This window comes from Aspergillus lentulus (assembly GCF_001445615.1).
Source record: "Aspergillus lentulus DNA, contig: Alt01, strain: IFM 54703, whole genome shotgun sequence".
Lineage (NCBI taxonomy): Eukaryota > Fungi > Ascomycota > Eurotiomycetes > Eurotiales > Aspergillaceae > Aspergillus > Aspergillus lentulus.
Window position 1 is genome coordinate 357,348 of NW_028322123.1, and position 26,595 is coordinate 383,942.

A 26,595-nucleotide genomic window follows, 5' to 3' on the forward strand; every position below is an offset into this window, starting at 1 on the left:
TATGAGGTTTTTCCGAATGCAATCAGCGCGAGATGTCTCGAGTCTGATGGCGACTAGCTAAGCAATATCAAACTGACCAGATCGGGAAAATAAGAGCACGGTGATCGCAAGTATAGCCTATCGATACTGGAGCGTCGTCTCCTTCGGCCGTCAAGGTGAGACTGACATTGTCTCCATCCTGATCCAGTTCGTCCATGTCGCTCGTCCAGATGGCTGACTCGCACAAGATCCATTCTAGTCCTGAGGCCATGGCCATGATGATGGAGGTAGGTGAGCAACTCCCGCTCATTCAGCTATACTATATAGGTGCTGTCTTCCGCTGTTCATGCCCGATTTATTCGCCGATATCCCCTCAGCACACCAGAGAGGAAATCCCATCTAGGTCAGTCCAGAGTCCCATTTATTATTCGGGTTGGTGTATCCCACTGCCGCTAGATATCACTTTGTCCTAGTTAGTCGGACCGTATAGCCCGTCTTCATTCTGGCTGTGCATCTTTCCTTGGAACTGACAATGAATTAGTTGCCTGGACTTGCTCACAATTTGTTCAGAAAGATTGACCGAAGGAGCAGACATCTTACTGCGTTGCTTGGCTTGAAGCTGAACCGAGTGGAGACATCCATTTTCGAATCGGAATAGGGTCCTAGTGGATCTCCACATACGATCCAGACTTGACAGCAAAAAATTCAACAGTAAAAAAATTCAGATTGATTGCAAAATATGACCTACGCAGGATTCGAACCTGCAATCTCTTGATCCGTAGTCAAGCGCCTTACCATTGGGCCAGCAGGCCTTGTTGAGGCAAATGAGCGATATATCATCTTAAGAAACATGGGCATTCGTAGGAATGGCTCATAAGCGTGCACTATAGTATACAAAAAGAGATCTATGGTTTCATACAATGTCATACATCCAACCACCGCGACGATCGACTCAAATTCTCCTTTTCCGAGACGAGACCGTCCTCCAGCTCCACCGAGTCAATGGTAATAGCCGGAACCTCGCGATATCCCCTTCCACTGCGGACATACCAACACCGACACAGCGAGATCATCATCTTCCCAACCACAAACCCAACCAGGCACGCACACAACCCCGCCGCAACACCCAGCAATGCAGGCAGGATCACCGGCCGCACGAGCCTCATGAAGCTGCGATCGCGGCTGCTCCACGGCATGGTATTGTGGTAATGGGACGCAGGGTCCCTGAATCGGTAGATATCGGCATGTAATGGCCGGCGATGATGCCGCGGTTCTTCAGGGGCGACCCCAGCCAACTGATCGAGGTAAGGCTTGATATGCGATTTCAGGAGGCGCCAGGACGAGGTCATGTGGCCGTGGCCGTGCCTGTGGAACGGGGACCGCTCGACCTTGCTGATGCTGAGGGTGCCGTCGGTGCGTCGGGATACGGCCACCGCGATTAGGTCCGGTGTGACGGGCCGGCCGTGGAGATCGAACAGGCGCAGTTTGAGGAGGAATGTCTCGCCTAGGAGGGCGCCCGGCTGGGCGGGGAACGGTCGTGCGTCGAGGCTGTATGCGACTTGGACGGATTGGTCGCCGGAGTCCGAGTGCTTGACTGCGGTGAATTGCATCGGTAATGAAGGTGGGAAGACGGATTCATGGTTGGCGTAGAGTGTGCCATTGTCGGAAGAGATGTCAATAGTCTGTGAGGTTAGTTTAGAATCGTCGTACCGGGGATGTTAGGATTGACGTACCACATGTGATTTTGACTCGGGGTTCTGAGAGCATTCGGCGTCTGAAAATGCACAGTGAGAGCAGGGAATGTCGATTTTGTAGAAATGGCGAGAATGTTGTGTGTTTGACGTTTGTATATTGGAGGGGAGGCCGTGGCCCTGAGGGGCGAGGGCAGCGACACCACGGCCCAGGCAGAGACCGGCCAGTGCCAGAAATCGTAGCAACATGGTGGTTGTTGGAATAAGGTAGAGAGTCGTAAGGAATGATGGCGAGGACTATGTTCGTATATAAGAGCGCATCAAGCGCTTAGCAACCTGGAATATCCGTGTGCGGAAGGTAAATGAGAGTAGAAGGAGAACGTTGGGTGAACAGAGTCAGATGGATTGTAATGAATGAAGCTGCACTAGTGGCAAAAGTGGCTTTTGTGGATGGAAACGTGCTCATCTCATAGTGAGGTGATTTGACGCGGGGAAGGCATAACAGAACCTAAAATGGGTGGACGGATGAATGGGCAGGGAAAAAGGCAAAACTGCGGGCAGGCAGGCAGTCAGTCTTATAAATATCTACCTTGTCTACAGGCGACTTCTGGAACACGGCTACAATTATGAACTAGTCAAGCTAGGAGATTATCGATTTGGGGTCCGGAGGATCAGTAGCGCGAGACAGCGAGGCAGATCGATAAGTTAAGGGCCTTACAGCCTCAATGACACGAGCCGATCGTTTCCTGCCGTCCTTGGCTTGGAAATACATACGAGAAGGATGCCTTGACTCATTGCTACACTTGAACAATACTAAGACTTGGTAGTATCTATTGCAATGCATAACACGATTAAGAAAAATTAAGATTCCTGTTGCCTGGAGGTTTGCGGTGGAGAGTGATCGCACATTAGATGAGCTTGTAGAACTTAAGACACAACCCACTCGCCTATCGATTTACTCGGTAGGAACCTTGGTCCATACCACAATAGTCAGGTACTTCCGTTACTCAGGTAGGTAGGTAGTTCTTAGGGTTCCAATTATCTAATAAACCCGACTGCTGTTTGGCCAACACTTGCAACAGCTCAGCCTCCTATTGGTGTTTATGTCACTGTTGGTTGTTGTTGGTTGGTCGCTCGTAGGCACCAGTACCAAGGTAGCCGGTCATTTAAGTATTTGGGCTCACGCGGATCCTCAACTCATCCTCTTCAAGCATTGCATTCAACACAGTCTCATCTACCTAATGATTGTTGTAAATAATGCAGTATGGAAATTCATGTCTGAAAGTTTTTCAAATCGAAAGGGGCAGATGTCTCGGAGAACACACCTGAGAAGTGTGAGATCCTGGCTCAACTAAGACACCGACTATCCGCTAGTCTAGTCTATGCACCATCTATTGTTAGCAACGGCTCAGACAACCGACGTTACCAGACCATGTGACTCGTCTCATAGGTCAGAAAAGTTTATCTTCCTCCCCACATGAGATGGAAGAATCTGGTCAACAACGCTGAGGGATTAAAGGGGCCCAATCAAATCGGGCCAAAAGAAAGCTTAGAAGGATAGGATAGCTCACGATCCATTTCTGCCTTTTCTGAGTTGCCTGGCTCAGTCTTCTCCTTCAAACACAGATAGAACTCTGCATCCTCTGCCCTACCAGGAATCTAGAAGCAGCCTGTGAGGCATGGAAAATACTGTACATGGAGTCCTTAGCCCTAGATAAGTAGGATACATTGAGCATGCATCCCCCGATGAGCTTTCACTTCAGAACCCTTCTTACTCCATTTATCCTATCAAAGTTAACTTCGTTCTGTGATATTACTGATTTCGCTGTCTCCATATTCCTTCCACGCTCTCTTCATTCAAGATGCGGGAACGCTCGAACTCTTGGAAGGCTGCCCAGCAGAAAAAGAAGAGGGAGGCACGTCGTAAACTGCGTGAAGTTAGAGGTTATAACCCAGATGCTCATCGAGAGAAGGATGCTGAACGGGCCACGGGTAGAGCATCGAAAAAGGCTAAGGAAGTGTACAGGAAGCACGCACGCAAGTACGGGGAGTACGCTTTTACATCTGTTCTGTGTAGCTATACCTATGGACGAATATTGGTAGGTTCCTTATGGAGGTGAAGAACATGCATGAAGGCTTTAGGCTCGAAGAGGGATATCCAGCCCCAACGCTCGAAAGACTCAAGCAATACATGCGATGGTTCATTGAATCTACGAAGGACCGGCTTGACCCTGATGGTCGGCCAACAATGAAATCGACTCAACCACGCCGGAAATTTCGTTCCAGGCTTTTTCCTGACTGGCAACGTATCCCTGAATGTGATGCTGCCGATCTTTATAATGTGAGCAGTCTCATTACTTTCATATAATTATTCACTGATGTTTCAATGTGGATCAAGAAGGATTTGGTCCAAGACCGCACCAATAAAGCAATTAAAAGGCAAAAGTTTGATCTGAAGCTTTGCGATTTTGAACGAGCTATGACGGCTCTGTGGGAGACTGATGATGTATGTGAGAGGTCCCGAGTACATTTTCATTTCGTCACCCTCCAGTTCTTATGTACAGGAGCAAGGATTGGTTCTCTCACACCTCGATCAGATCAGAAATTCGAGCGAGGTCTCCGTTATGAGGTAAGTCACCTCTTTGCTTTAATTCCCTCTCCCAAATTCTCACATCATTCAGAACATTCAACTTGTCTTATTCCGTGCTGTCGATGCCCCTTGGAGACTTGGATTTCGACTTGAATATCGACTTGATCAACAGTGGGCCAAGAACAACATAGATCCCCTTAACAAGGTGTATATCATGCCTAAGTTACAGTGCTATCCCTTCAGCAACATTTTCACATTGGAACCCTCGTGTGGTGAGGTTACTGATATGTAAAAATTGCTAGATTTGGAACAGCCATATGGGACTGCGATGAGCCTATTTATACCAGAGGCAGTTACCTACTCGCTTTGGCTCTTCATGATATGCTCTTGATGGGTTTTCTTCAGCTAAAGATGTCTTTGAGCAAAGAATCCCCGAAGGGCACAACGAACTTGTTCTTCTGTGGACCAAAGAGGCTAAAAATCGTTGTGTTGTTAGACATGCGACGGCGGCAAAAGGAGTTAGTGAGGACCTGTTAACACAGGAACGCTACTCAGAAGCCCTTGGGAAGATATTTGCAGCTGCCTGTTATCATGTGCGTCCTACTGTTCATGCTACCAGTTAATATTACTCAATGAGTATTATGTCTGAGTCTAGCACATGTTTAGCAGACGATGAACGATCGAGAGCATGTAATACACCATTATGATTTTGACGAGCAACACTGATACCGCCCTCCATATGTCACACCTTGTTGAGGAGAAATTTGGGGATCATTCTCCTGCCCAGAAGTAGTAAATATTAGTTCCCGGGCCGATGAGCGCCTTCCAAAATACTAATACAACTAGTATAGCCTACTCCACAGCAGAATGATTGCTGGAGTTGCAGGATCAGGACAGTCTGGAATTTCCGACTCTTATCACTTAATTATCTAGTTGGAACATGCGATACCATGCAGAACCCAAGGCGGATGATGCTAGAAGTGGTAGAGGGGTGGATAGCCTATTTTAAAAGCCGCTTACTGCCTTCTGTATATTGCTGGGCGCGTATATTATTACAGGTCTCTATTATTCCGCCTTGCTCTATATATTTAATAAGAGCTTTTGAATGGTGGAACCGAAGTTTATACTCCCTTTCCCAACCGGGTCCTGCCAGGACTGATCCTATATTGATAAGGCAGTCCAGGACATTATATTTTTCTCAAGACATATCTCACTGAAGTTTGTTCTGAGGAGTTTTAGTGTTAATCTGATTGTCTCGCTCCCGTAAGTATGCTCTTGGTTACTGAGGAATTTCCTCTTTTCCTAATTTTTTCCGATAGGAGATTACTGTTCCCCATATAGTTATAAGGGACAGGGATCTGATAAAGTAGATTTATAAACTATAACTAAAGTAACTGGTACAGTAGTAGGATGCAAGGAACAGAGTAGTTAGTAATGAGGTGATATTGATGACAGTCATGGTATTCACAGGATCGTCTGGCGCATTCCATGACATAGTTATTTGGGATCAAAAGAGCAAAAGCCATAGTAGACGTCGTCGTTGTTCAAGACCTCCTGGATACGCTCCTGACAGGAAGGCATATTGTCATATACAAGCTGGCCAACTCGCTAGACAAATTCCAGAATTAGCCCTGTTGCTTGAAAGCCTGCAATGTAGACTTACCCGCCATACATCGTTATGAAAGCTGTTTTCGGGGTAAAACTGGTCGTCTAGCCACCCGGGAGTGTAACAACTGCGGTCCAACGCGTGGCCTTCAATATATGTTTTCCATGGTTCCAAGACATCATTATCACTATATTTGTGGTAATGATCAAAAAAGGGTTTCTCCTGGGATACCAACTAATAGTGAAGTTTACGGTGGTTAGTCTACTTGGTCTCATCCTTACCAGTGGATAGATTATGATGGTTCTCACCTCTTCCAACTTTGTGACAATCTGGTCCGCATCCTCATTGCTTACCGGCTCCTTGACCAGCTCCTCAAGATCGTCCCCAATGTGAGCAACGGTCTTGATAGCCCACTCTAAGTTTTCATAAACCTCCTAGCATCATTTTGTGAGTTGCTATGGTCAGGATCAGCACCTTGGGCTGTAGTGCTTACATCATAATGTTTTTTATTTGATTCCATATCAGTGATTTTCTGGATGGAGGGAACGGCAAGATCCTTCCAGGCCTCGATAGAGTTCTGAATGACTTTGAGGATTTGCGAGTCAACCATTTTGTAGAATTGGATTTATTGGGCTGGGGTCAGGAAAAAGTATGCGAAAGGTTGGTGGTGGACACTTGACTGCCTATTAATAACCAGGTCGGGGCTTTCAGCCAGCCTCAGCTATGAGATCATGTCAGTTCAGCTGTTGTGTTCACATTACTCTATGAAGTAAGGATCATCAATTGATGGAGGGGTTTGCTGCCAAATTTTCAGCTCCGTTGTACTAAACCCTCCTGAGGACTTGATCGATCTACAGACTGGTCGCTAAGAAGCCATTCAGATAACTTTTATTGGGCAACTCTATAATACCGATACAATAACAATGTAAGACAGATAGACACTAAACCCGGGGCGTCAGCATAAAGGCATACACATCCCAGAGGTTCCAGGACTGCTACTGTGGCTGCGTATCTGCAACTTAGCTTCGAGTGCATGCTGCCTATCGAAGGCTTGGTGTTCTCATACTGTAAATGGTTTGGTGATCCGCAGATTGTGCAATGCGTCTGACTATATCCAGCCCAATTCCAAGACGATATCGACTTTTGGATAATGGCGTCTTGAGGGGATTTCTTTTATTCGATACCATGCTTCCAGTAGGATGAATCTACATGTACTATTGAGGTAGTCTTTTTGATTCTCCATTGCTCCAGCACACAAGACATCCATATAAACACACTAGGTTGGATTGACTACATTATCAGCTTATTGACTGCGGTCTAGGCACCACAATGCTTATGCAACATCTTTGCAAGACCAGGAAAGACCAGGGGTATGGTTAATCGCCCTATACCGAGCATCGTATTATTTGTAACACGGACTTTTTTCCAAGGAACTAGAGGCCCGTCTTTATTTGCACGCTCAGTTCCTCGCTAGCAACGCCACAGACATTTCATCTCTTCCTTATACCCGCTGCTCACTTCGCCGTGGTGGAGCCGAAAGCATACGTAACACACGTTTCAGAATAGATCACACAACAACGGTAATACATCTGTAGGTACAGCGAGATCGTTCGACGACCAGAGTTTTCCAAGATCCGTGTTAAGTCGTTCAAGCACGACAAAGTGCACTTGTGTTCGTACTCCGCGAGCTGAGTCAATTGCGTCTCCACATCACCGTCTGACTTGATGCTTTGAGGAGACGAGAATTCGGGAAAGTTGACTGAATTGAGGTTTGATGCAAGGCGGTCTCGCTCAATGCTTCCCAAGTCATTCCAAAGCCTACCTTCTATGGACATCTGCCTCCATAGCTTCTCGGCAAAGTACTTTTCTCTGGCTGTAGTGAAGACTTCTCCACCATTCCCAATCTTACAGATAAGGTATTTGGAGACAAGCGCACTCTTGACGTCATGAACAGCGGATGTATGTAACCAGTCATAGAATGTCTGACCGGTACCAAGTGTAACACGCTCTGTGTCAGAATGTGGACGGCTGCCGTTGAGTGACTTGTGCGCTTTAGCTTGTTGCATAGCAGCCAAAGTCGCCCTCTTCAGTTCTTCTTGTAGCTCGCGTCTATCATATGGACTTGTGTTTGGCTTGAGGTTATCATCCAAAACAAAACGGAACCAGACTCCTATGTTCTGTTGTATGCTCTTGAGGAGAGTAAGAGTTCCCTCATCCACATCAGAGATATTTGTTCCAGATGAAGGTCCGTGGAGAGAATTATCTTTGCAAAGGGCAGTTTCGTGGCAAAGTTCATCAATATAGCCGGTTATAATGCGGGTGGTAAAATCCGGTAGATTCGCCAAGGACTTTTCCATTATTTCGTCTTCTTGGAATATGCCAACGGAAAGTTCAACCATGCTGTAGATTATCCATGTACTCAGGAGATACTCGGGGCTTGAATTGTTAGCCAGTATCCAAAAGCAGGCCGCATATTTGATGTATTTATCTCCGAGAGCTTTTCCGGTCGAGAATACATCCAGCTTCTTTAGCTTGTAGCTAAAAAGAATCGCCTCTATGACTGAAGCTTGGATAACCCACATCGGTGTTTCCATCTGAGATGGCAATCGAGAAAAGTATTCGGCCATCTTAACAACCATTGTTGTTGACATGTCAACGAGCTTATGTGGTATTTCGGCAGATTTGTCGACGGTGTCCTCAGCTTTCACAGCAGCCATGATATAGGAGTCTGATACAGTCGGTATGGCATACAAGGTTTTGTCCAACCAAAGCTGGTCATCTGTCTCTGACCGCTGGCCTTTGGTAAGAATAAACTGGACACCTCTGCTAATGGCATTTGCAACCTCGGCCGATATCATGTCAGTGAAACTGAAAGATGCCACACTTTTCAGAATCAGGAGAGCATAGGCGGTCTCTTCAGCAGAGTCCGAGATTCCCCAGGATCCATCTTGATTCTGGGTGCGCAGTGTTCGGATTAAGGCCTGACAAAGCGTGATCGGAAGTTGGAACTTCATAAGATCGTCGGGTAATGCGGCCAGATGTCCTTCACTCCAGCGCTGGATATAAGACATCAATGCTTCACACATCAGCATCGTCGGATAATAAGGCGAGATATTCTAGTAATGTTAGAGCAAAACCCGTATTTTCTACGATTATAGTTTGACATACCCATTTGTCCTTTACCATTCGGTCACAGTGAAACCATGCCTCGCACAGGTAGCGAATGCATTTTTCAATTTGTGGCTGGTAGCGATCATCGGTTGAAAGCAGCACCAGAGCGGTGAGAACATTAGCATTGGTACTTATGCTAGTATGCGTCTCGTATAGATATGTTGTAAAATGGTTTTCTCGTTCAAATTGATCGACCAATGCTTGTGGCGAGTAGTGTATTCCCTGAAGCGCAAAGGCTGCTAAAGCCTTGGCCGTGTCATCCGCATCAGGACATGCCTTCGGGACTATTCACAGTATGTTAGTGAAAGAAAGCAACGTCCAGAGTAAAGGCACTCTACCGAATCCCACTACTCCATGCAGCTTAATCTCGCTTTCGATCTGCTTGCCAACTTCTTTGAGTCTGCTGTTTGGTTCGATGCCATGGCGTATTAAGTTTGTTGTCACCTTTCCTGGATTAGAATTTTCATCATACTAAGCACATGAACAAAACATACCCATGCCCATTCAAACACTGTGGTTGGATATCCTGCAGCCACAAGCCCTGATCCATGACCAGCTCCGTTGGAGATTGCACGCCGAATGTATTCCTCGGCCTCATCATCCCACACAGGATTATACATCAGATATGCTGCTGTCGCCGATGGCGATGCTAACATGCTGCCAAGAACTTTATAATGGGCCAGCCCTTTGAAGTCGACCTTCCCAATCAAAGCTTCTAATGAGTGCAGAAGAGAAGATTGTGGGCCGCTGAAAATGGTATTCAAGTCGATCTTTGAAAGTTTCTTCGACTGAACCTTGGTCAGGTATGTCCGATCAAAGTCGAATGCGTGCCCCTCCGCTTCCAGGAGATCAAATATCGCTGGTAATCGAAGCTCCAGACTAACAGGCAAGATACTTGTTGCTAGCAAGTGGTTGAGGCTTTTCAAAGCTGTATCCAAATATGCCTTCGCTTTACGGATTCTCAAGTTGAGACCTTGACGGTCCGTCTCACAGGAGTCGCCCGCATGTCGTTGTAATGCAAGAAGAGCTGTTAAGGTGCTGGCAATGGAATCCAATTCCGACGTAGCTCCACCCCAACTACCACATTCGTTTTGCTGCTGTAGAAGGGCCTGAAAGGCAGCTGGAAATGCCCATAGAGCCTTACCTTGGATGGATTTTCTGACCATTGCAATCCATGCGGTATCGTATATATTGCCAGACATGGTACCCAGGCCATAGGTTGGATGGTAAGACCTATCAAAACTCTCCAACAAACTTCGCTCCTTCATATCGACAAGAACCGCCACTGCATTATCATTCATGGTGCTTGAAGGATACCTGAGAATGGAAGGAAAGGAAACTGTAGATGAATGGCTGATGGGTTGGAATGAGTTCAGACATGCCTGGCTTTGGCAACATCTTAAATAATAATTCCCAGCATGCGTCTACTTAGACCAGAGTACAGAACGTATGAGCCTTTCACTGGCTTATCTTTTAGCTTTCGATCGACATAATACGTCGCCATGAGATTGAGGGAAGAGAGGACTGTGGGGCCTCCTGGAGACGGGTTGCTGGTAAGTTCTTTATCGTGTAGTAGTGTAGTAGTTTGCTTATTTTTCAGCGATGCCTCACAACCTCCAGCAGCCACCGGTACGTACCATGTAAGGGTTAATAATATGGCGTACGGAGTAAAACCTCGATCTCGGCAGCTCCGATATAAATCCCCATCCCAAAATTACTTAGAATGAGAACTAGTGGATCTAACTAGTAGGAGAATAGTCCAATAGTCACTTCAATAGTACTGTGGAAGGCTGCGAGACGATCGTGGTGATCGTCGTCGATCATTTCCTGCTACAAAATTTGCCGGCACGGTCGATCCATACTTAATCTATACTAGATCTAAAATACCTACACTGTCTGTGTCGGGAATATCTACTAATCAAGGTGGAAGACCAGTTAATTGAGTAGGGATATGTAGGCTAAGAAGATCAAAGGCAGGGATATATAACCCAACGATGTCGTTTAAAATCGGAGGCCGTGAAAGGAGAGAGAGAAGGGAAAAAGAAAAGAACGTGCTCAAACCAGATCGCCTGCTTTGCCTTGGAGATAAGCCCAGGATTATAGTGGGTGGGGAATACCCTATTTTTCTTTAACTATTTTATTATTATTGTTATTTCTACTCCGTGGTAAAAATTTCTTGTTTTCTTTTCTCTGTTTCTACTGTTACAGGTAAGGTGGCCGAGTTGTCCATGCACCAGGGGCTATACTGCCAGTACAATCACCCACAATCACCCTGCCATTTGATCTGTGATCATCTGAATTACCTGAACTGTTCAAATTACCCAAATTAAATTCAGAATTCTGTGACTTGATGTAAAACGCCAAGATTTCAGTGAAAAATCGCATGTTCACTGCAAGCTAGGGTTTAATCCGCTGTATATAACCTCCGTCGATCTATCTCATGCTGTGGGTCCCTTGTAGCGTCTCAATGTACAGGACTCTCAGCTGAAGATTTCTTGGGTTCAGCCTATAATTGTCTCCCACAAAGCACATTTCTCACTTAGACTAGGAGTACCTTGGGTTGTGGAATACATATAATACCTATACCTCCTCATTTTTTCTGTATGACTTGCGTCCTCTCTTATAGCCTACAATTTCGCTCAAAATCATGGGGGTCATTTCCGCGGTCGCGGCTTTGGCTTCGGTCAACGAGAACTTCATTCTATCTATCCTACTATTCCTCCCAGTCGCCTTGATCGTGCGGAGTATATATCGTCTGTATTTCGACCCACTCCATCACATACCTGGACCTAAGCTAGCCGCAATCTCTCATGCCTATGAGTTCTATTACGATGTCATCCGGGGTGGCATGTTCATCTGGGAAATCGAAAGGATGCACCAAGAATATGGTCCGATTGTACGGATCAATCCCCGTGAAGTCCACATAAAAGATCCGTATTTTTATGACGAGCTCTACGCTCCAGCCCATGGGGGCCGCGACAAGGATCCCAAGTCCGTTGAGATATTCAGTTCGCCCACTGCGTTGGTTGCAACAGTTGACCATCAAACGCATCGCATGCGCCGGAAATTACTCACGAACTTCTTTTCAAGGCGATCAATCGAGAAGATCGAGCCTGTTATTCACGAGTCGCTTTCGACATTCTTGGATGGCCTTATGAGGGCCTACAAGGAAGGCTCTGTAGTAGAGCTCATCGACAGACTCCAAGGGTTGACCGGCGACGTCATCACACAATATGCTTATGGAGAGAGCTTTGGGCTCCAGGACCCCAAGAACTTTGGAAAGGGCATTGTAAAGGTTGTTCAGGAAGGTACGGAGGAAATCCACCTGCACAGGTTTTTCCCTATCATCCAGCGTTCTTTGCGATTAGTGCCCTCGGTCTTCATGACCCGGATCTTTCCAGCCCGGGCAGCAATGTACGACCTGTTGGGTGGGGTAAGAAATAAATCAATAGAGGTGCTTCAGCAGAAGGGCACGTCCAACCCTCCTGAGAGGATGACCATGTTTCATGCTCTTACAGCTCCCGAGGTCCCCCCTGAGGAACGGACGTTGAACCGCCTTGAGGATGAGGGACTGGTTCTGTTCGCCGCTGGTACCGAGACCACAGCGACCACCTTGGGAGTGGCTCTATTCTACATTCTTAATGATCCAACGGTCCTTACAAGACTCCGCAGAGAGGTTGAGCAAGTCATGCCCACTCCGCAAAGCCTGGCAACGTGGCGCCAACTTGAAAAGCTGCCGTATTTGGTATGTACCGTGTATATTTGTGCTGGCCGTTCCTAGGGTCCTGGTTAATAGTTTATTTCACAGAACGGGGTTATTCATGAAGCCCTACGGTTTTCTGGCCTAGCTATGCGGCAACAGAGAGTTTCGCCGACGGAGGTAATCAAATACAAGGATTATGCCATTCCACCTGGGGTATGTTGTCTCTTGATAACCTTCCTGTAACGGCGGGCACCACTGATCAACGCAAGTAGACTCCCGTTAGTATGCTCCAATACTTCTTGCATACAGATCCAGAACTCTTTCCCGATCCCAAGAGATTTTACCCTGAGCGTTGGATGCTCGCGGCTGAGCGGAATGAGGGGATTTCAAGATTCCTGGTGACATTTGGCAAAGGCACCCGATCCTGTATAGGAATGAAGTAGGTTGACGTCATTTCATTGAGGCATTCGTCCCGCTAACTTCGAATACCACAGCCTGGCCTATGCAGAATTACATACTGTCCTAGCCGCCATTGTCCGTCGATTCGACTTGGAGCTGTACGAGACGACTGCGGAGGATATCCGTTTTGTGCGAGACAAACTGCTTCCACGGGCCAAGGATGGCCCTTGGAGAATCCGAGTGAAGGTTGTTGGTGTCCGTGAAGAATAATGCCTCGCTGCTGTGTATAGCAGTGGAAGAACTGCTAAAAAAAAACGAAAAGTCATTCTCCATGCTGTACATCCTTGACATTGCGCGCATTCGGGAAAACTCACTTTGAGATCTTTCAACACCTAGATTCGTAGATATTTCAGGGAAAGATAGACTATCGCTATTCTATCCTCAAAATTTAGTGGTTTATCTACGACACGAATATCGGATTGAATGGAAATCAGTCGTCATAGTAGGAATCGATCCCTCGCAACCGGTAACCACTCCCCAAAGCGCGCTTCAGCATGCTGTAGCATTATCAGGCATGTAATACAAAGCTATACTACTAAATCATAACAAATCCAAGTTCTCATTATATAATTCATTCTCATTCAATAGTCAACCCAACCATAGGATGTAGTAGACGGGCGGACAAAATGACCACTCACGCGAACACTTGTATGCTGATGTAGATCCTCGAGCTTGCAGGCAGGATGCAGATCCTCAGAAGGATACCCCCAAAAAGCGGTGAGAGGGAATGTGAGTTATTCGCTATTTTAGGGTTTGTAGATCCCTTTTTCCGGAAATCACTAGCTATTTCTTGGGGTACTAGCAAATCCTCTTCGGGCAATAGTTTAAAACTCTAATTCACTTTCCACAATACGTCCGGGCTCCGTGTATATTTCAATTTTGAACGAACCTCGAGGTTGAGGGAAAAAAAAGAAAAAAAGGTTATTCGTAATTATGATCAATAATGGTGTTAGCTGGGTTGAAACATAAATTGTCCAGAGAAATGTAGAATGGCCATAGAGAGTTTGTCTCCTGCTTGTGCTGTCTGGAAAATACTGATTATCACCGAATGCAACCAAAACCATGGGCCAAACTGCATCGGCTCCCAAGCCAGGAACCCAGATCCAAGTCATCGGCGCCGGACTGCCCCGTACGGGTACTGCATCATTCAGCACTGCCTTGACCATCTTGCTCGACGGCCCTGTCTACCACGGCGGCACCCAGACGACACGCGGCCCGCCCTCTGAGTTGAAATCATGGGTTCGCATCCTCCGCGCATGGCTGGAAGGCGAGAAGCGCACCGTCTTGTCCCTCATCGAACGCCGTCTTGACGGCTATGCGGCCATCACCGACACCCCCGGTTGTCAGCTCCTCCCCGAGCTGCTGGAGCTTTACCCGGATGCCATGGTCGTATGTACCGTGCGCGATCCGGTCGCGTGGGAGAAAAGTATGAATCAGATCCATAGCTTTACACGCCTATGGTTCCTCAAGGCTCTCCTCCTCCCACTACCGGGTATGAGACACTTCGTGGAATTTACTTGGTTGCTACGCCAGCAGTGGAGCAATCTATATGGGGATGGTCGACGGTTTAATTCAGTGAAGGAGGTCAGCGACACACTACCCCAGAGGGGGGTCTATTCCAGGCATGTAGCTTGGCTGGAGGAGAACGTGCCCGCCGATCGGCTTGTATTTTTTGATGTTCGAGAGGGTTGGGAGCCGCTGTGTAAAGCGCTGGGCAAAGATGTCCCTACGGATATACCCTTCCCGCATATCAATGATTCTGAGCAGATCACGCGCACTGCGCGGTATCACATTCAACAGGCCTTGCTCCGGTGGGCGGGGATCTTTGCTATCGCTGGACTTGCTATTACAGGCTTTATGTGGCGACGATGAAGTGATAGTGAAGTGGATGGAGTATAGGGGTGGTGGGGTATGACGCATCATGCCTAGGAAGATTTAGACTAGGAAGCCGCTTGCTCCATCAGTCCAGGCAGGATCAAGGTGGGGAGAGGCAGCCACTATGCTGGTTACTGTGGTGTGTGATTTCGTCCGACTTCTTCTAGGTGCAAGGATGCGCCTTCGAACAACAGAATTCTACTAGCTTGTGGCTTTCAATAGTTATTTATGGCTTTCAATAGTTAGGCTCGACTAGGGAACCGAATTTGGATTGATGGCCTGCAAGTCAGGTCAGCCCAGCTGCAGTGGACCAAGTGACGATGTGGCTAGCTGAACCCCACTGCATAGTAGCCGAAGGATGACGGAGAGGCTTGAGTGTATATAGCAACTACCGGAGAATGATATTTTTGGAGGAAATGACTAGTGTAAATTTTACACGCCATACCTGCTAAAGGGCGGGTAATAAATATGATCACTAGTTCAAAGAAATGATCTTTTGATGTTACATTAGCATATATGGAAAAATAAATATCATTCTACTCCGGAGTACGTGCGAGAAGATCATAAGTAGAGCTGTGGCACGGGTTATATCTTCAATACAGCTAGCAATTTTTGTATACAAACACCCCCCCACAGGGATCGGCATGACCTGTCAGATGTGCTGCCATCGATCTTCTGTCGATCATTTCGGCAGCTGGACCCGTGCGTATTATATACGAGTAGATACCGTTCAAGATTACCCATGTAAATGCTGTCCTAAATCCATCGTGGATCACCCCTTAACTCTATACATTGCCTGGAATGTTACGCTGGAGAAACTCGATGCAAAGGGGCAATTGAATACATTGTTTTTTCTCCGAGACGATTGAGAACTAGGTTCGTGTGGTTAACCAACTCAGAATCTTTACCTGGTGTCAAGCAGTTGCCATTACTCGAATTGTCCGACAACCACAGCATGACAGTTTGCTTCTCAAAGACCCCAAGCATCCAGAAGATGCCGCAGATGATGCCCCCATCAGCCTTTCTCGAGGTCTATACCGCCCAGAACGTTGCAGAACCGCAGAACAAGGAACAGGTTTGTTTGATTCAACGGGAGAAAAGAGAGATTGATATCCCCTAACAGTTTTATAGATCATCTGTGGGCCACTAGACTACCTGCTATCGTCTGGGGGAAAGAACATCCGAAACAAGCTTATGCTGGCGTTCAATGAGTGGCTCCGGATCCCACCAGAGAAGGCAGAAATTATAAGCGATATTGTGCATCTGCTGCACACAGCATCTCTGCTGTAAGATTTACCTCCTGATCAAGATACCTTTATTCTATGGTGAACCGTGGCTAATTCGAGTACTGCAGGATTGACGATATCCAAGACTCCTCTAAGCTTCGACGAGGGAAACCAGTCGCCCATAGCATCTTTGGTGTGGCTCAGACCATTAACTCCGCCAACTACGCATACTTCCTGGCACAGCAGAAGCTGTCCGCTCTACACAGCACACGTGCTAATGATGTCTTTGTCGAGGAGCTTCTGAATCTTCATAGGGGCCAGGGGATGGATTTGTACTGGCGAGACACTCTGACGTGCCCTACGGAGGAACAATACATGGGCATGGTCCTAGACAAGACGGGGGGGTTATTCCGACTCGCAGTCAGGCTCATGCAGTTGGAAAGCCATCATACATGGTACGGCAGTCTAGCCGAATATCATTTTATGAGCGTGACTGACAAAGTAAACCTAGTGACTGTATACCCTTGACGAACACCCTCGGCAAGATCTTCCAGATCCGCGACGACATTCTTAATCTCACAGCCAGCGAGTATGCCAAGAATAAAGGCTTCTGTGAGGACATCACGGAGGGGAAGTTTTCGTTCCCTATTATCCACAGCATCAACAGTGACCCGGAGAACATGCAGCTTGTGAATATCCTGAGACAGAAAAGTGACGATGATGCTCTAAAGGCCTATGCGGTTGACTACATCACCTCGACGCGAAGCTTCACCTACAGCTACAAGAAGCTGAACTCATTGATTGCAGAGGCCGAGTCAATGATGGATGAAATGAATGCACAGATGGGCCCCTCCACAGGTATGTCTGTGTTTTTAGAAATGCTGAAGCTCAATTAATGCTCTTAATACCTCTGTCGTTGTATGGCACTCTTATAACACAATGCTTGGGGCGTTGTTCCGTTCGGTGGTACGCAGCCAGGAACTCCCGCTGTGTAGCATCAAACTCGCAATTTCAATGTGGGTATAGGTGCTTGAAATGGGGGAAACCTGAAAAGACTGAGGTACTATACAGAACACGCTCGAATACATAGGAGCTTGGTAGTGTACAATGCTTGGTTGGAACTTGCGAAGACGGTCACAACAAGAAAGAATAAACCAGTTAGGCACCGGGGTGCCGCGATGTATGTAATGGACCAAATACAGAATGTATTGAACTTTATATCTCTGAACCTTTCCTTCGGGAAGCCTGCGATAGTCGTGGTATTGGCAAGTGACCAAGCTTCCATTTCCAGGCATTTACAGACTGGAGTAGGTGAAAATAATCATAATTCACAATTCGCGTTGGATGATATCTTATCATTCTAAATGGCCCCTTTCCAGATGACCGAATTCATAAAAGTCATTACAGTAATAACCTAGGTGGGGACTATGTTAGTTGGCACTGTCCGGATGCTCAGTCACAAGGTATCCTGGAATGAAGGGAGCAAATGGAACTAGACTATGATCCAGATAGCTAGATAACATGGACAGAGACCACTGATGATTCCCCCAAATCAGCTCTCCTAAACCTGAGTGATGTTCTCTGAGATTGCAAAAGCTTCCAAAGCTGATATTCTCGCCCAATTAAATAACCACTCCAAGCTTCGCCGCTGTCATCTCACCCGCAATGTCCTTTCTATGTAACTAATCTTTGACCTTCCTTAGTCCACCATGTTGTTCTGATGTTCTGAACCATATCGATGACCTCGCATACCTTTTTCTTCCTCTTCTCCTGGCCGTTCTAGGGCCCCAGCGTGCGAAGCGCGCGTCATCCAGTCCAATCATAGGTTGTGGGATGTATGTCACGGTTTAGGTCTAGTGTGTATATGAAGTGGAGGTTCACTGATGCTAAGAGTTGGCACATCACACTAGCACAAAACTTTCCTGCCACAATCTTTGCATATAAAAAACCATGGAAGAGACGCAAATAGAAATAAGAATTTAAATAGAACAGTACAATGGGCTGAAGATATATAGGTTAGTATTCTGCACATATTATGAATATATGATTGCATAATTGTGAGCCTTCCTTCACAGACTTATTATATTCTGTTATGATCTCTCTACGGCACCTAAAACATTGTGTTATATATTCTCATACTTGTTAATTGCCTTGTTGCTGAGATCCCAAAGACAATTGCCCATCTGAGCCATAGTTATCTCTATTGTCCCTAGTACTGTAGTACTAAAAGTGAAGGCACAGAATCTGCAATGATGCCTCTTTTGGCATTTATACCAAAGCTATCCTGGTCATAGGCGAGAATTTATCCAGTCTTAGCATTACTATTGCTATTGTGTAGTCGGCCTGGCTAATAAAATAATACAAGTTGGTAGGTTCTCTGAGTAATGGTGACTGAAGATCTTATCAGTGTCCTAGGTGTAAAGCTCTTCGCTGACTTCCTCATCCCTTTTTAGGTGTGTAGAATCCTAGCTAGTCAGTAGATAATGACAGATTGTACTCTAGTTTGACTAGTTTAGTGGGTAACTGTGATTTGGTGGGTTTCCAAAAGCAGTGGGTACCAAAGTGAGCTTTAAGCCAGAACTTGTTTAGGTTCTTTAGTAGCAGCAGGTTGTTCTGGGAGAGTTAGCCGGTTTACTTATATTATAGTGCTTGGAAGCTGAACATATATTAGTGACTATAGATCTTAGGATTTGTTTCTTGTTTCCTAGGTTGTTGAGCAGCTGATGCAATGCTTTATGGCACTGTGCTAGGCGAGCTACGTCTTGAATACTTTCTAGGGTCCCATAGATGGTTAGAAGTAGCTCGGCCTGGAGGTCTAAATGATGGGTCATTGTGTGTTGCAGGCGGCCTTGTTCTGTGTCTAAATATGCTCTACCGCTGGAGTATGAAGCTGATAAGTTAACTTGGCTGTGCAATCACAGTGGTCAGCCAAGCAAATTTTGCCCAAACTCCTGGATATTGATGTTGATACACTGGGCGCACGAACTCGATTGGAACCGAAGACCTGATGGCGCCATTGTCAATGAATAATTTTCTTTTAGAGCTTTTCAGAGTATAGGTCTGTGGAAGACACTTAACATAACATATGCAACAGTTGCCGCAAATATTTCCGCCCGGCGTGCATTCGTCATCAAACCAACACTGAGAGCAAAAACCATGAAAACAGCCACCAATCCAAGCTTTACTGCATCGGTGGTGGCGAAGTAGAGGTTAGTGATAGAGCCAATCAAAAGAATAGCTGCTAGAAGGGAGCTAATGATAGCGACAATGTTTGAGATGGATTTCTCGCTGGACCGCCCTATACGATGAAGACCATCCCGGGAGAATTCTCCTATGCCCATGTCAGTGCGAGTAACTCAGGGTAGTAGAACTCATCCAACGCCACTGACATTGACTGGCCAGTAGCGTCTCAGGGTGCTCGACAATATGTCGGCTTCCGGTAATGTACTGAAATTTACCAGAAGGGGTAAGAATGAATATTGTAATATCCAAAGACATGATGGCGCATTAATGCAATAATGGAGTTGTAGGATAGACAGGATAGGCTTGAAGAGGAAGCAATTCGCTGGTGGGAAAGATGAGCCTCAAGTACGTGGCTCAGGCAGAGATCCTAGCCCTCGTTCAGTCCTCAGCTTTGGCCTTCGCGACCATCCAACAAGTTTCACAGTGGTCAGTCAGCGTCAAGTAAACACTGATGGTCAGCAATATTGTCTAGGTCCCTGGTGTTTGGATTTTTGATACTGCGTGGAAATCCAAGCAGTGTTGAGGTCGGCAATCCGACCAGCTCCGGTCAATGACGGGAGGTAGTTCTCCCTCAAAGTAGTCAAAATTCTGGATTTCTCGGGATCATGGTTGTGATATGGGCTGCAAAAAAGCAGTGGTGTGCTTGTTTTAGTGGAGGTTCATACGATAATAACCTCGTTGTCCCTCAAGATGGCAGGCAGGTGTAGTTTTATTTGAGAACCAACTCTAAGCATGAGGCAACCTTGCAGCTCAAAGTGCTCTGTGCAGCGGTGCTTCCAGCAAAAAGGAGAGCCTCAAAAGCCATCCCTGACTCCGGCGGAGATAGATAGCCGACAGCACAATGATGCACTCAGCCAGTACCAAGTTGTACGAGCCTGCTGTTGTCTCTCCTTTGTCAATCTGCAGAGAGTGGTTACATTATGTTGGACACACTCTTGGCTATCTAGCTAAAATCTGACGTGATCTTTGTGAACGCTCCATGCCGACCTCTGGAAGTAGATGAGGGGGCAGGACGTCACCGGCGTGTCCGTTAGGATGACACCGCAATTGTGGTATCTGTAAGCCACCGGAACCAGGGCCTTCTTGCGAGGCGTTCTAAGTTCGCTAACGTTGACTTAAAAACCAGTGGAGAGGCAACTTCGTAAGTGGAGCAACCTGAGCCACATGGGCAAAGTTTCCTATATCAGAATGCATACATCTGAGCTCATCTTCGGTCAATCGTAAGAGAGCATGAGCTTCAAAGTTCCAGAACCATCTCCAGAAAGTAAACTGAGCGATGAGTGAGTCCTAAATGATGATGATGCTAGGCGACGGAGACGCCTCGAAATGGTGGGAAAGCGATAGTGAGAGCGCAAGAAGTCACTAAACGGCTCCAGTAGTTAGACTGCCGTCAATTCAATAACCCCACTACGAATCTTCTTACGTTCATTAAGCCGTCGCATGCTGAGTCTTCGCAGATATTTTCTATGAACTGTCAATAAGCTTCAGATACGTGCGACAACAGCTACCAGTAAATCCACCGTATAGTAATTAGTACCAATGCGATCAGTGTCCTCTCCATCTGTTTGTCCAGCAAGTCCAGTCCTTGGCGCCGTTTCCACGAATCAAGGAGGGTGCACTGCCCCAGTCTGGAAAGAGGGTGAGATTCAAAATCGCCGCCGCTCCCATGGGATCCTTGCAGCTAACAGAGTCCATACGGCATTATCCTTCGGGTTGCCTCTCGCGTAAGGCACCATGGTCACTCTTTTGAGTTCCCTGGGCATTGCGACGGCCGTATTTGCGGTCGTTTGGTTCCTACGAAGGACAAAGTCTCCACCCCAAGCGCGACCGCTGCTAGAAGTTCCAACGAATTCGGTTACCGCAAGCAAGCTCGCAAAGGCGCTGCCACACATTGTGCTTTTGCATCGCGATGAAGACGCCTTTCGCAAATCAATAAACACCTACTGGGCCCAACAGGAACGCGAGGTCATGCAAGCCTGCATCGTCCAGCCACGTGATGTTGGTGAGTTGGCCAAGGCCATCGTCATTCTTAAACGGGAATATGACGAGCGAAGGACGCTACCAAGGAAAGAATCTGATGATGTTTTGTTCGCTGTCCGGGGCGGTGGCCAGTCTCCTGTACCTGGCGGTGCAAGCGCCAGAGGAGGCGTGTTGATCGATCTCTCTCTGTTTCGGGAAGTGACAGTGTCTGATGACAGAGAAAGCGTAGCCCTGGGAGCAGGGGTGCGTTGGGCTGAAGCATCGCGGATCCTGGATGAGAAGGGTCTCGGCGTTGTAGGAGGCAGAAGCTCTGATGTCGGTGTGGCTGGGTATACATTGGGGGGTGAGTATAACTGTTTATGTCTTAACATATTCCGAACTAACTCTATAGGCGGTATATCCTTCTTCACACCACGCTTTGGTCTGGCCTGCTCGAATGTCCTAGCCTACGAAGTCGTTCTCGCCTCAGGTAACATTGTTACGGCCACTGCCTTGTCGCACCCCGATCTTTGGCGTGCCCTTAAAGGCGGCTCGAACAATTTCGGCATCGTTACCCGCTTTACATTGCGCTGCTTCCCGTCCACGCAAATATGGAGTGGGTTCATGTACGCTCCCATTTCCCAGTCCACCAAGGCGCTCATGGCCTTACATGAGAGTGCAAAACTCGCCAATCCCAAAATACGCGGAGCGGCTGTCGATACCCACGCCGCAGCGCCTATCGCCTGTTTCACCTACATACAGGGGTTAGGCATGCAAACAGTCACGGTCCATTTGGCCTACACAAAGCCACCGGAAGAGCCCAAGAAATGGCCGGTTTACTGGAAGAATTCGGGGTTCGCAACTCTCTGGCGCTTCTGGAGCACCTTTAAAGTCCACACAGTGACATCCGCTGTGATTGAGATGAGTGGCACCTGTCCACCAGGCCAAAGATGGTCCTTCGGTACTACGACCATCAAGAACGATTTGCGTACGATGTTGGCTGCACGTGCCGCCCATGAGGAGGCCATCACCTCGTTGCGGAAGGTCAAGGGGTTGATCTGGACGATTGCCATGCAACCGTTCCTGCCCTCGTGGGCAGCGAAAGGTGACGCAAACGTGCTCGGCATTCATGAGGGAACGGATGATGCGCTCCTCATCCTCAGTTTCTCCGTGTATTGGCGGAGGGCCGGGGATGACAAGTATGTCTACGCCTCTATACGCGAAACCATTGAGAAAATCGACGCGTTCGCCACGGCCAATGGGACAGACCATCCATTCCGCTACCTGAACTACTGTGCGCAGTGGCAGAGACCGTTGGAAGGATACGGCGAGGAGAATCTGCTCTTCCTGACGGAGGTCAGCAGAAAGTATGACCCGGACGGGCTGTTTCAGAGAGGCTGCACAGGGGGCTTCAAGCTCCATCCTCAAATCTAAAGCTGTAAGTATGCATCCCCAGCTGTGTACTATGCAGCACATTAATGAATTTGACAGTCTCAAGAGTTGGCCTCAATACTTTGTCTAATCTTGCTAGTGGTCCGCTCCCTGGACACCTGTCTGCGATTCTTACCGCGCGGAGTAACTAAAGGATTTACAGAAATGTTTCGATTTTGACCGATGCTATCGTGGTTCCAAGTGTTCAACCGCCGAATTCCCCATCCGCGAATTTTACTGTATCTTTTCTGATTTCGCATTGTTTTGAGCAGGTTAGAAGGATCAGATGTCCATCCCTCTGCATTTGTGTCTATACTTCACCATACAATAACAACTCGCGCGGATTATCCAACGAGACCTTATTATTCTTGCTGTTTTGACTAGTGCCAATATAGCGGATTAAGACAAAAAAATTTCAAGATATCTCCTGCATATTCACCCTCAGCAAGTCACAGCGTTTCACCCGCGTTCACTACACTTGGCTTTATACTGGGGCGCCATAGTAAATATAATAAAAACCTCTGGGCAGTTTCCCTGGTGGGCTTAGCCTGATGACTACAAGGTTTTGTTTGTCTAGATGGAAGGATACTACACCGCTACTGAGCCCATGGTTTCTCATCTGAGCATAACATAACATCTCAGATGCCAAACTGGAACAGTGATTTATGTTAGTGCCCGAAAGAAACTACAGTCTCCAAAGGGACAGATCTGGTATCGGATGATAATCGAGCTCTCTGGGCAATAGGATGGGTACTGTTCGCGAGACTACCACCCATGTAAGTGTAGAGGTTCCAATGGTGGCTATGATGGAAACAGTGCAATGAACAAATCGTTTGCTGTCCTGGCATCCCATATAATCCATTCGACCCTGTATCTTCCTTTTCTGTGACGACTTTTACCCAGCCAACTCTACTGGTATACCTGAAGTTTCTGTCGTATTTGGCTTTCCTTGTGCCGGAAGGTATATCCTCCGTCGGTGGCGTGTGAAAGACACCGCCAGCAAAACCAGCAGAATTATAGCCGCACCCCTAACACCGGTCTCCACACCGATCCCCAAAGTCCTTGAATTCGACGAGTCTCTCCTCCCATCGATTGGCATGGACGTGGCAGATGTACTTGCAGAGGCAGTCAATGTCGCCACTGTATCAGTCCCTGTCAACAAAGCAATTGTTGATGTAGTAGTCATAAGCACATTGGTTTTATCTCTCGGACGTAAAAGAACAGGCTCCAGGCTCGCCAGCCGTACAGTTGTTTCCGGCCGTGCCCAGCTTGGCCGACGCATCGAACAAACCGAACTGGTACTGTGGGGGTGGGGGTGGGGGTGTTTGTGTCCAAATCAGTTGGGATGGTCCAAGTGTAATGCTCAAGGATACACTTAGTGGTTTTGTTGGTAACAAGGCAGTAGAGGTTGCTAGACGCGTTGAAGACAGCGCCGACTGTGCGAATCTGTGTCAGACAAGACATGTGGGGATATTGTTAGATGAATGTGATGTGTGGGCAATGCACCCACAGTCTGAGAAAGCAACGCGCCCCTTGCCGTGCCAGAGAGATATTTAGAGACATCTTTCCCTTGTCGACTGCGCCCTATGTAAACCAAACATATCACCAGGGTAAAAGTATTGTCTTAACTATCAGTAAGGTCGTAGAAGGTCCCAGCGACACAGTTCTCATATCGGATGGTGCACATAATGACTTACACAGTAAGAGTTGGGGCCATAGCAAGAGCATGACAGTTGAATAAACACGATGCTAGGTAGCTACGATAAAGGCCAAGACAGACTCTCGGGAGGTGCACCAAAGGTTGCTTTGCGCAGACTATGGTACCGTAGTCCTGTCACTCGGCACGCTGCCACTAACTGTAGTTCTAGTAATATAAGAGTATCTTGTGGAATAATCGTCATCAATGGCTTAAGCCGCTTATCTATAATAAATCATCATATTTCCAAGAGAAGAAGAAGAAGGAAGAAAGGAGCAAACGACTAGAGAAAGTTGGAGACGAATGTCCAATGCATCAAAAACCGCCAAAAGCGGGCTGCGGCGGCGGTTCCATCTTCTTCAACGCTTCCCCTATAGCCTGAAATATGGCAATCTGCCGCTCCTGCTCTTCCTGAGGCAGGGCAGCAAAAGCAGTTGTTTCTTCGTCCCACTTTTTCACACAGTCCATGTTCCAATTGCACTTCTCAACTTCCCCAAAGATGGGGTGATAGAATCGGGGGTGACGTTTTGGCCACTCGGAGGCATGGTAATGATGCTTGACCAACGCGTTGCGCGAATTATGGGTTCCCGAGTCGGAATGACCTTGCCCAGCGGCGAACGCTTCAACCGTCAGGACCAGAAACCCTCCAACAACTTTGGACTCGGGGATATCATGGAACGTATCCCATGTCACGGTCTTGCCAGTGGTACGGCTCATTTCTGATAGGATGGCACTCGTAAAGGCAGAAGGCCCGGTGCCTGTGATCACATCATCGAAGTCCAGCTGAAGCTCTGAGATTGGCTTTCCTTGCTTGATGGACAGCTCATTAAGCCAGTGGAGGATATTCTCGACTAGTCGCATCATCACGGGCTGTCGGGGCTTGCACATGAAGGTCCATTGGCAGAAGGATCGCGATTTCTGACCCAATATAGGATGGTCGCTGAACTCTGGCTCATCAATTTCGATGCCTATGACCATGCCGATATCTCTTTCGTCATGAGTGTTTGGGACAAATCGCTCTACGGGTCTCAATGCTTCCACGTCGATATCAGCATAGACACCTCCTTCTATGTACATCACAAGGTACCGAAGCAGGTCAGCCTTGATAATCGGCGCAGTCAAAGATCGATACGTTTCAACGATATCTGGTCGATTCTCCCCAAGAGGTCCGAAATTCGTTTCGACATATTCGAGGTCATTCTGGTCGGTCAGAACTTCGTACCGATAGCCCGGGTTTTTCGCAGTCCAGCTGCGCGCAACCTCGATATCACGTTCGTCAAATTCTAATGGGTTCACTTTCCAAATCTGCCAGATTTTCCGGGGAAATGTTCCACCAACATTAGCGGTCACCTGGTTAGAGTAAGATCGAGTCTCGCCAATGTTGTGTGATGTCCTGGTGACACAGAAGTAGATGAACAGGAATAATGTCGCCAGGCTGCCATGCGTGAATCGACGTGCCCTCTTTGGAAAGAGACTGATCGGTGCGAATTTTTTCTCCACCATGTCTGTGCCTGAGATGTGATCTTATTCACTGGCCTCTCATCCGGGAAAGCATAGAAGTCGAAAAAAGGTAAAAGATTGAGAGTCCAGGAAAATTTAGCCTTATTTCACCGCTGTGTTAGATTACATTCAGTACATAGCTTTGTATTTAACATGTGGTCTTCACTAAATCTAAAATGCATTGCCTCGGATTGCGTTAGTCGCTGACACCTTTGAAAGCTTATGTCTCATTTGCTGGGTTGTCTTGTTGATAACCCCGCGAGCACAGTGGTAGCCACTGGTACAGGAACTGGATTGTTTGGTGGCATCTAGACTTAATAGTAGGGATGTGGTGTGGGGCAGTCAATCATGGCATTTTACTCCGTAGTGGAAAACACCATGGAGGCTTCTGTAAATCTTAACCATGTAATACAAACCGCTAGCTTAACTAGGAACTTCCCTGCTAAGTATCGGCTGAAGGTTTAAA

The 26,595-nt window shown here is 47.2% G+C and overlaps 9 protein-coding genes and 1 non-coding gene across 10 annotated transcripts; 5 read left to right on the top strand and 5 right to left on the bottom strand.

Moving 5' to 3' along the window:
* Nucleotides 1-719: 719 nt before the first annotated feature.
* On the bottom strand, nt 720-791 carry ALT_t001. The gene has a single exon. It is a non-coding gene; the product is annotated as a tRNA-Arg (tRNA).
* A 111-nt stretch (nt 792-902) lies between these two features.
* On the bottom strand, nt 903-1,919 carry ALT_0101 (uncharacterized protein; the record flags this gene model as incomplete). Its single annotated transcript, XM_033563785.2, has 2 exons — nt 903-1,661; nt 1,713-1,919. 2 exons carry the CDS (start codon nt 1,917-1,919, stop codon nt 903-905), a joined length of 966 nt encoding a protein of 321 aa, XP_033419676.2.
* Nucleotides 1,920-3,532: 1,613 nt separating this feature from the next.
* ALT_0102 (uncharacterized protein) lies at nt 3,533-4,451 on the top strand (the record flags this gene model as incomplete). The annotated part of the gene is made up of 5 exons (XM_089598915.1): nt 3,533-3,720; nt 3,774-4,011; nt 4,069-4,176; nt 4,235-4,299; nt 4,352-4,451. 5 exons carry the CDS (start codon nt 3,533-3,535, stop codon nt 4,449-4,451), a joined length of 699 nt encoding a protein of 232 aa, XP_089456579.1.
* Nucleotides 4,452-5,757: 1,306 nt separating this feature from the next.
* On the bottom strand, nt 5,758-6,476 carry ALT_0103 (uncharacterized protein; the record flags this gene model as incomplete). Its single annotated transcript, XM_033563076.1, has 4 exons — nt 5,758-5,868; nt 5,924-6,100; nt 6,175-6,300; nt 6,360-6,476. 4 exons carry the CDS (start codon nt 6,474-6,476, stop codon nt 5,758-5,760), a joined length of 531 nt encoding a protein of 176 aa, XP_033418967.1.
* Nucleotides 6,477-7,380: 904 nt separating this feature from the next.
* On the bottom strand, nt 7,381-10,338 carry ALT_0104 (terpene synthase family protein; the record flags this gene model as incomplete). The annotated part of the gene is made up of 5 exons (XM_089598916.1): nt 7,381-8,982; nt 9,035-9,321; nt 9,376-9,481; nt 9,532-10,146; nt 10,201-10,338. The coding sequence occupies 5 exons, from the start codon at nt 10,336-10,338 to the stop codon at nt 7,381-7,383; spliced, it is 2,748 nt and encodes a 915-aa protein (XP_089456580.1).
* Nucleotides 10,339-11,684: 1,346 nt separating this feature from the next.
* ALT_0105 (putative cytochrome P450 oxygenase) lies at nt 11,685-13,409 on the top strand (the record flags this gene model as incomplete). Its single annotated transcript, XM_089598917.1, has 4 exons — nt 11,685-12,782; nt 12,846-12,953; nt 13,013-13,179; nt 13,235-13,409. The coding sequence occupies 4 exons, from the start codon at nt 11,685-11,687 to the stop codon at nt 13,407-13,409; spliced, it is 1,548 nt and encodes a 515-aa protein (XP_089456581.1).
* An 852-nt stretch (nt 13,410-14,261) lies between these two features.
* ALT_0106 (sulfotransferase family protein) lies at nt 14,262-15,071 on the top strand (the record flags this gene model as incomplete). Its single annotated transcript, XM_089598918.1, has 1 exon — nt 14,262-15,071. One exon carries the CDS (start codon nt 14,262-14,264, stop codon nt 15,069-15,071), a length of 810 nt encoding a protein of 269 aa, XP_089456582.1.
* A 958-nt stretch (nt 15,072-16,029) lies between these two features.
* On the top strand, nt 16,030-17,196 carry ALT_0107 (FPP/GGPP synthase family protein; the record flags this gene model as incomplete). The annotated part of the gene is made up of 4 exons (XM_033564477.2): nt 16,030-16,149; nt 16,206-16,360; nt 16,429-16,755; nt 16,812-17,196. 4 exons carry the CDS (start codon nt 16,030-16,032, stop codon nt 17,194-17,196), a joined length of 987 nt encoding a protein of 328 aa, XP_033420368.2.
* A 4,081-nt stretch (nt 17,197-21,277) lies between these two features.
* Nucleotides 21,278-22,936, top strand: ALT_0108 (FAD-binding oxidoreductase; the record flags this gene model as incomplete). The annotated part of the gene is made up of 2 exons (XM_033564474.2): nt 21,278-21,866; nt 21,915-22,936. The coding sequence occupies 2 exons, from the start codon at nt 21,278-21,280 to the stop codon at nt 22,934-22,936; spliced, it is 1,611 nt and encodes a 536-aa protein (XP_033420365.2).
* Nucleotides 22,937-24,944: 2,008 nt separating this feature from the next.
* Nucleotides 24,945-26,132, bottom strand: ALT_0109 (glycosyltransferase family 32 protein; the record flags this gene model as incomplete). The annotated part of the gene is made up of 1 exon (XM_033564473.2): nt 24,945-26,132. One exon carries the CDS (start codon nt 26,130-26,132, stop codon nt 24,945-24,947), a length of 1,188 nt encoding a protein of 395 aa, XP_033420364.2.
* Between the last annotated feature and the right edge of the window lie 463 nt (nt 26,133-26,595).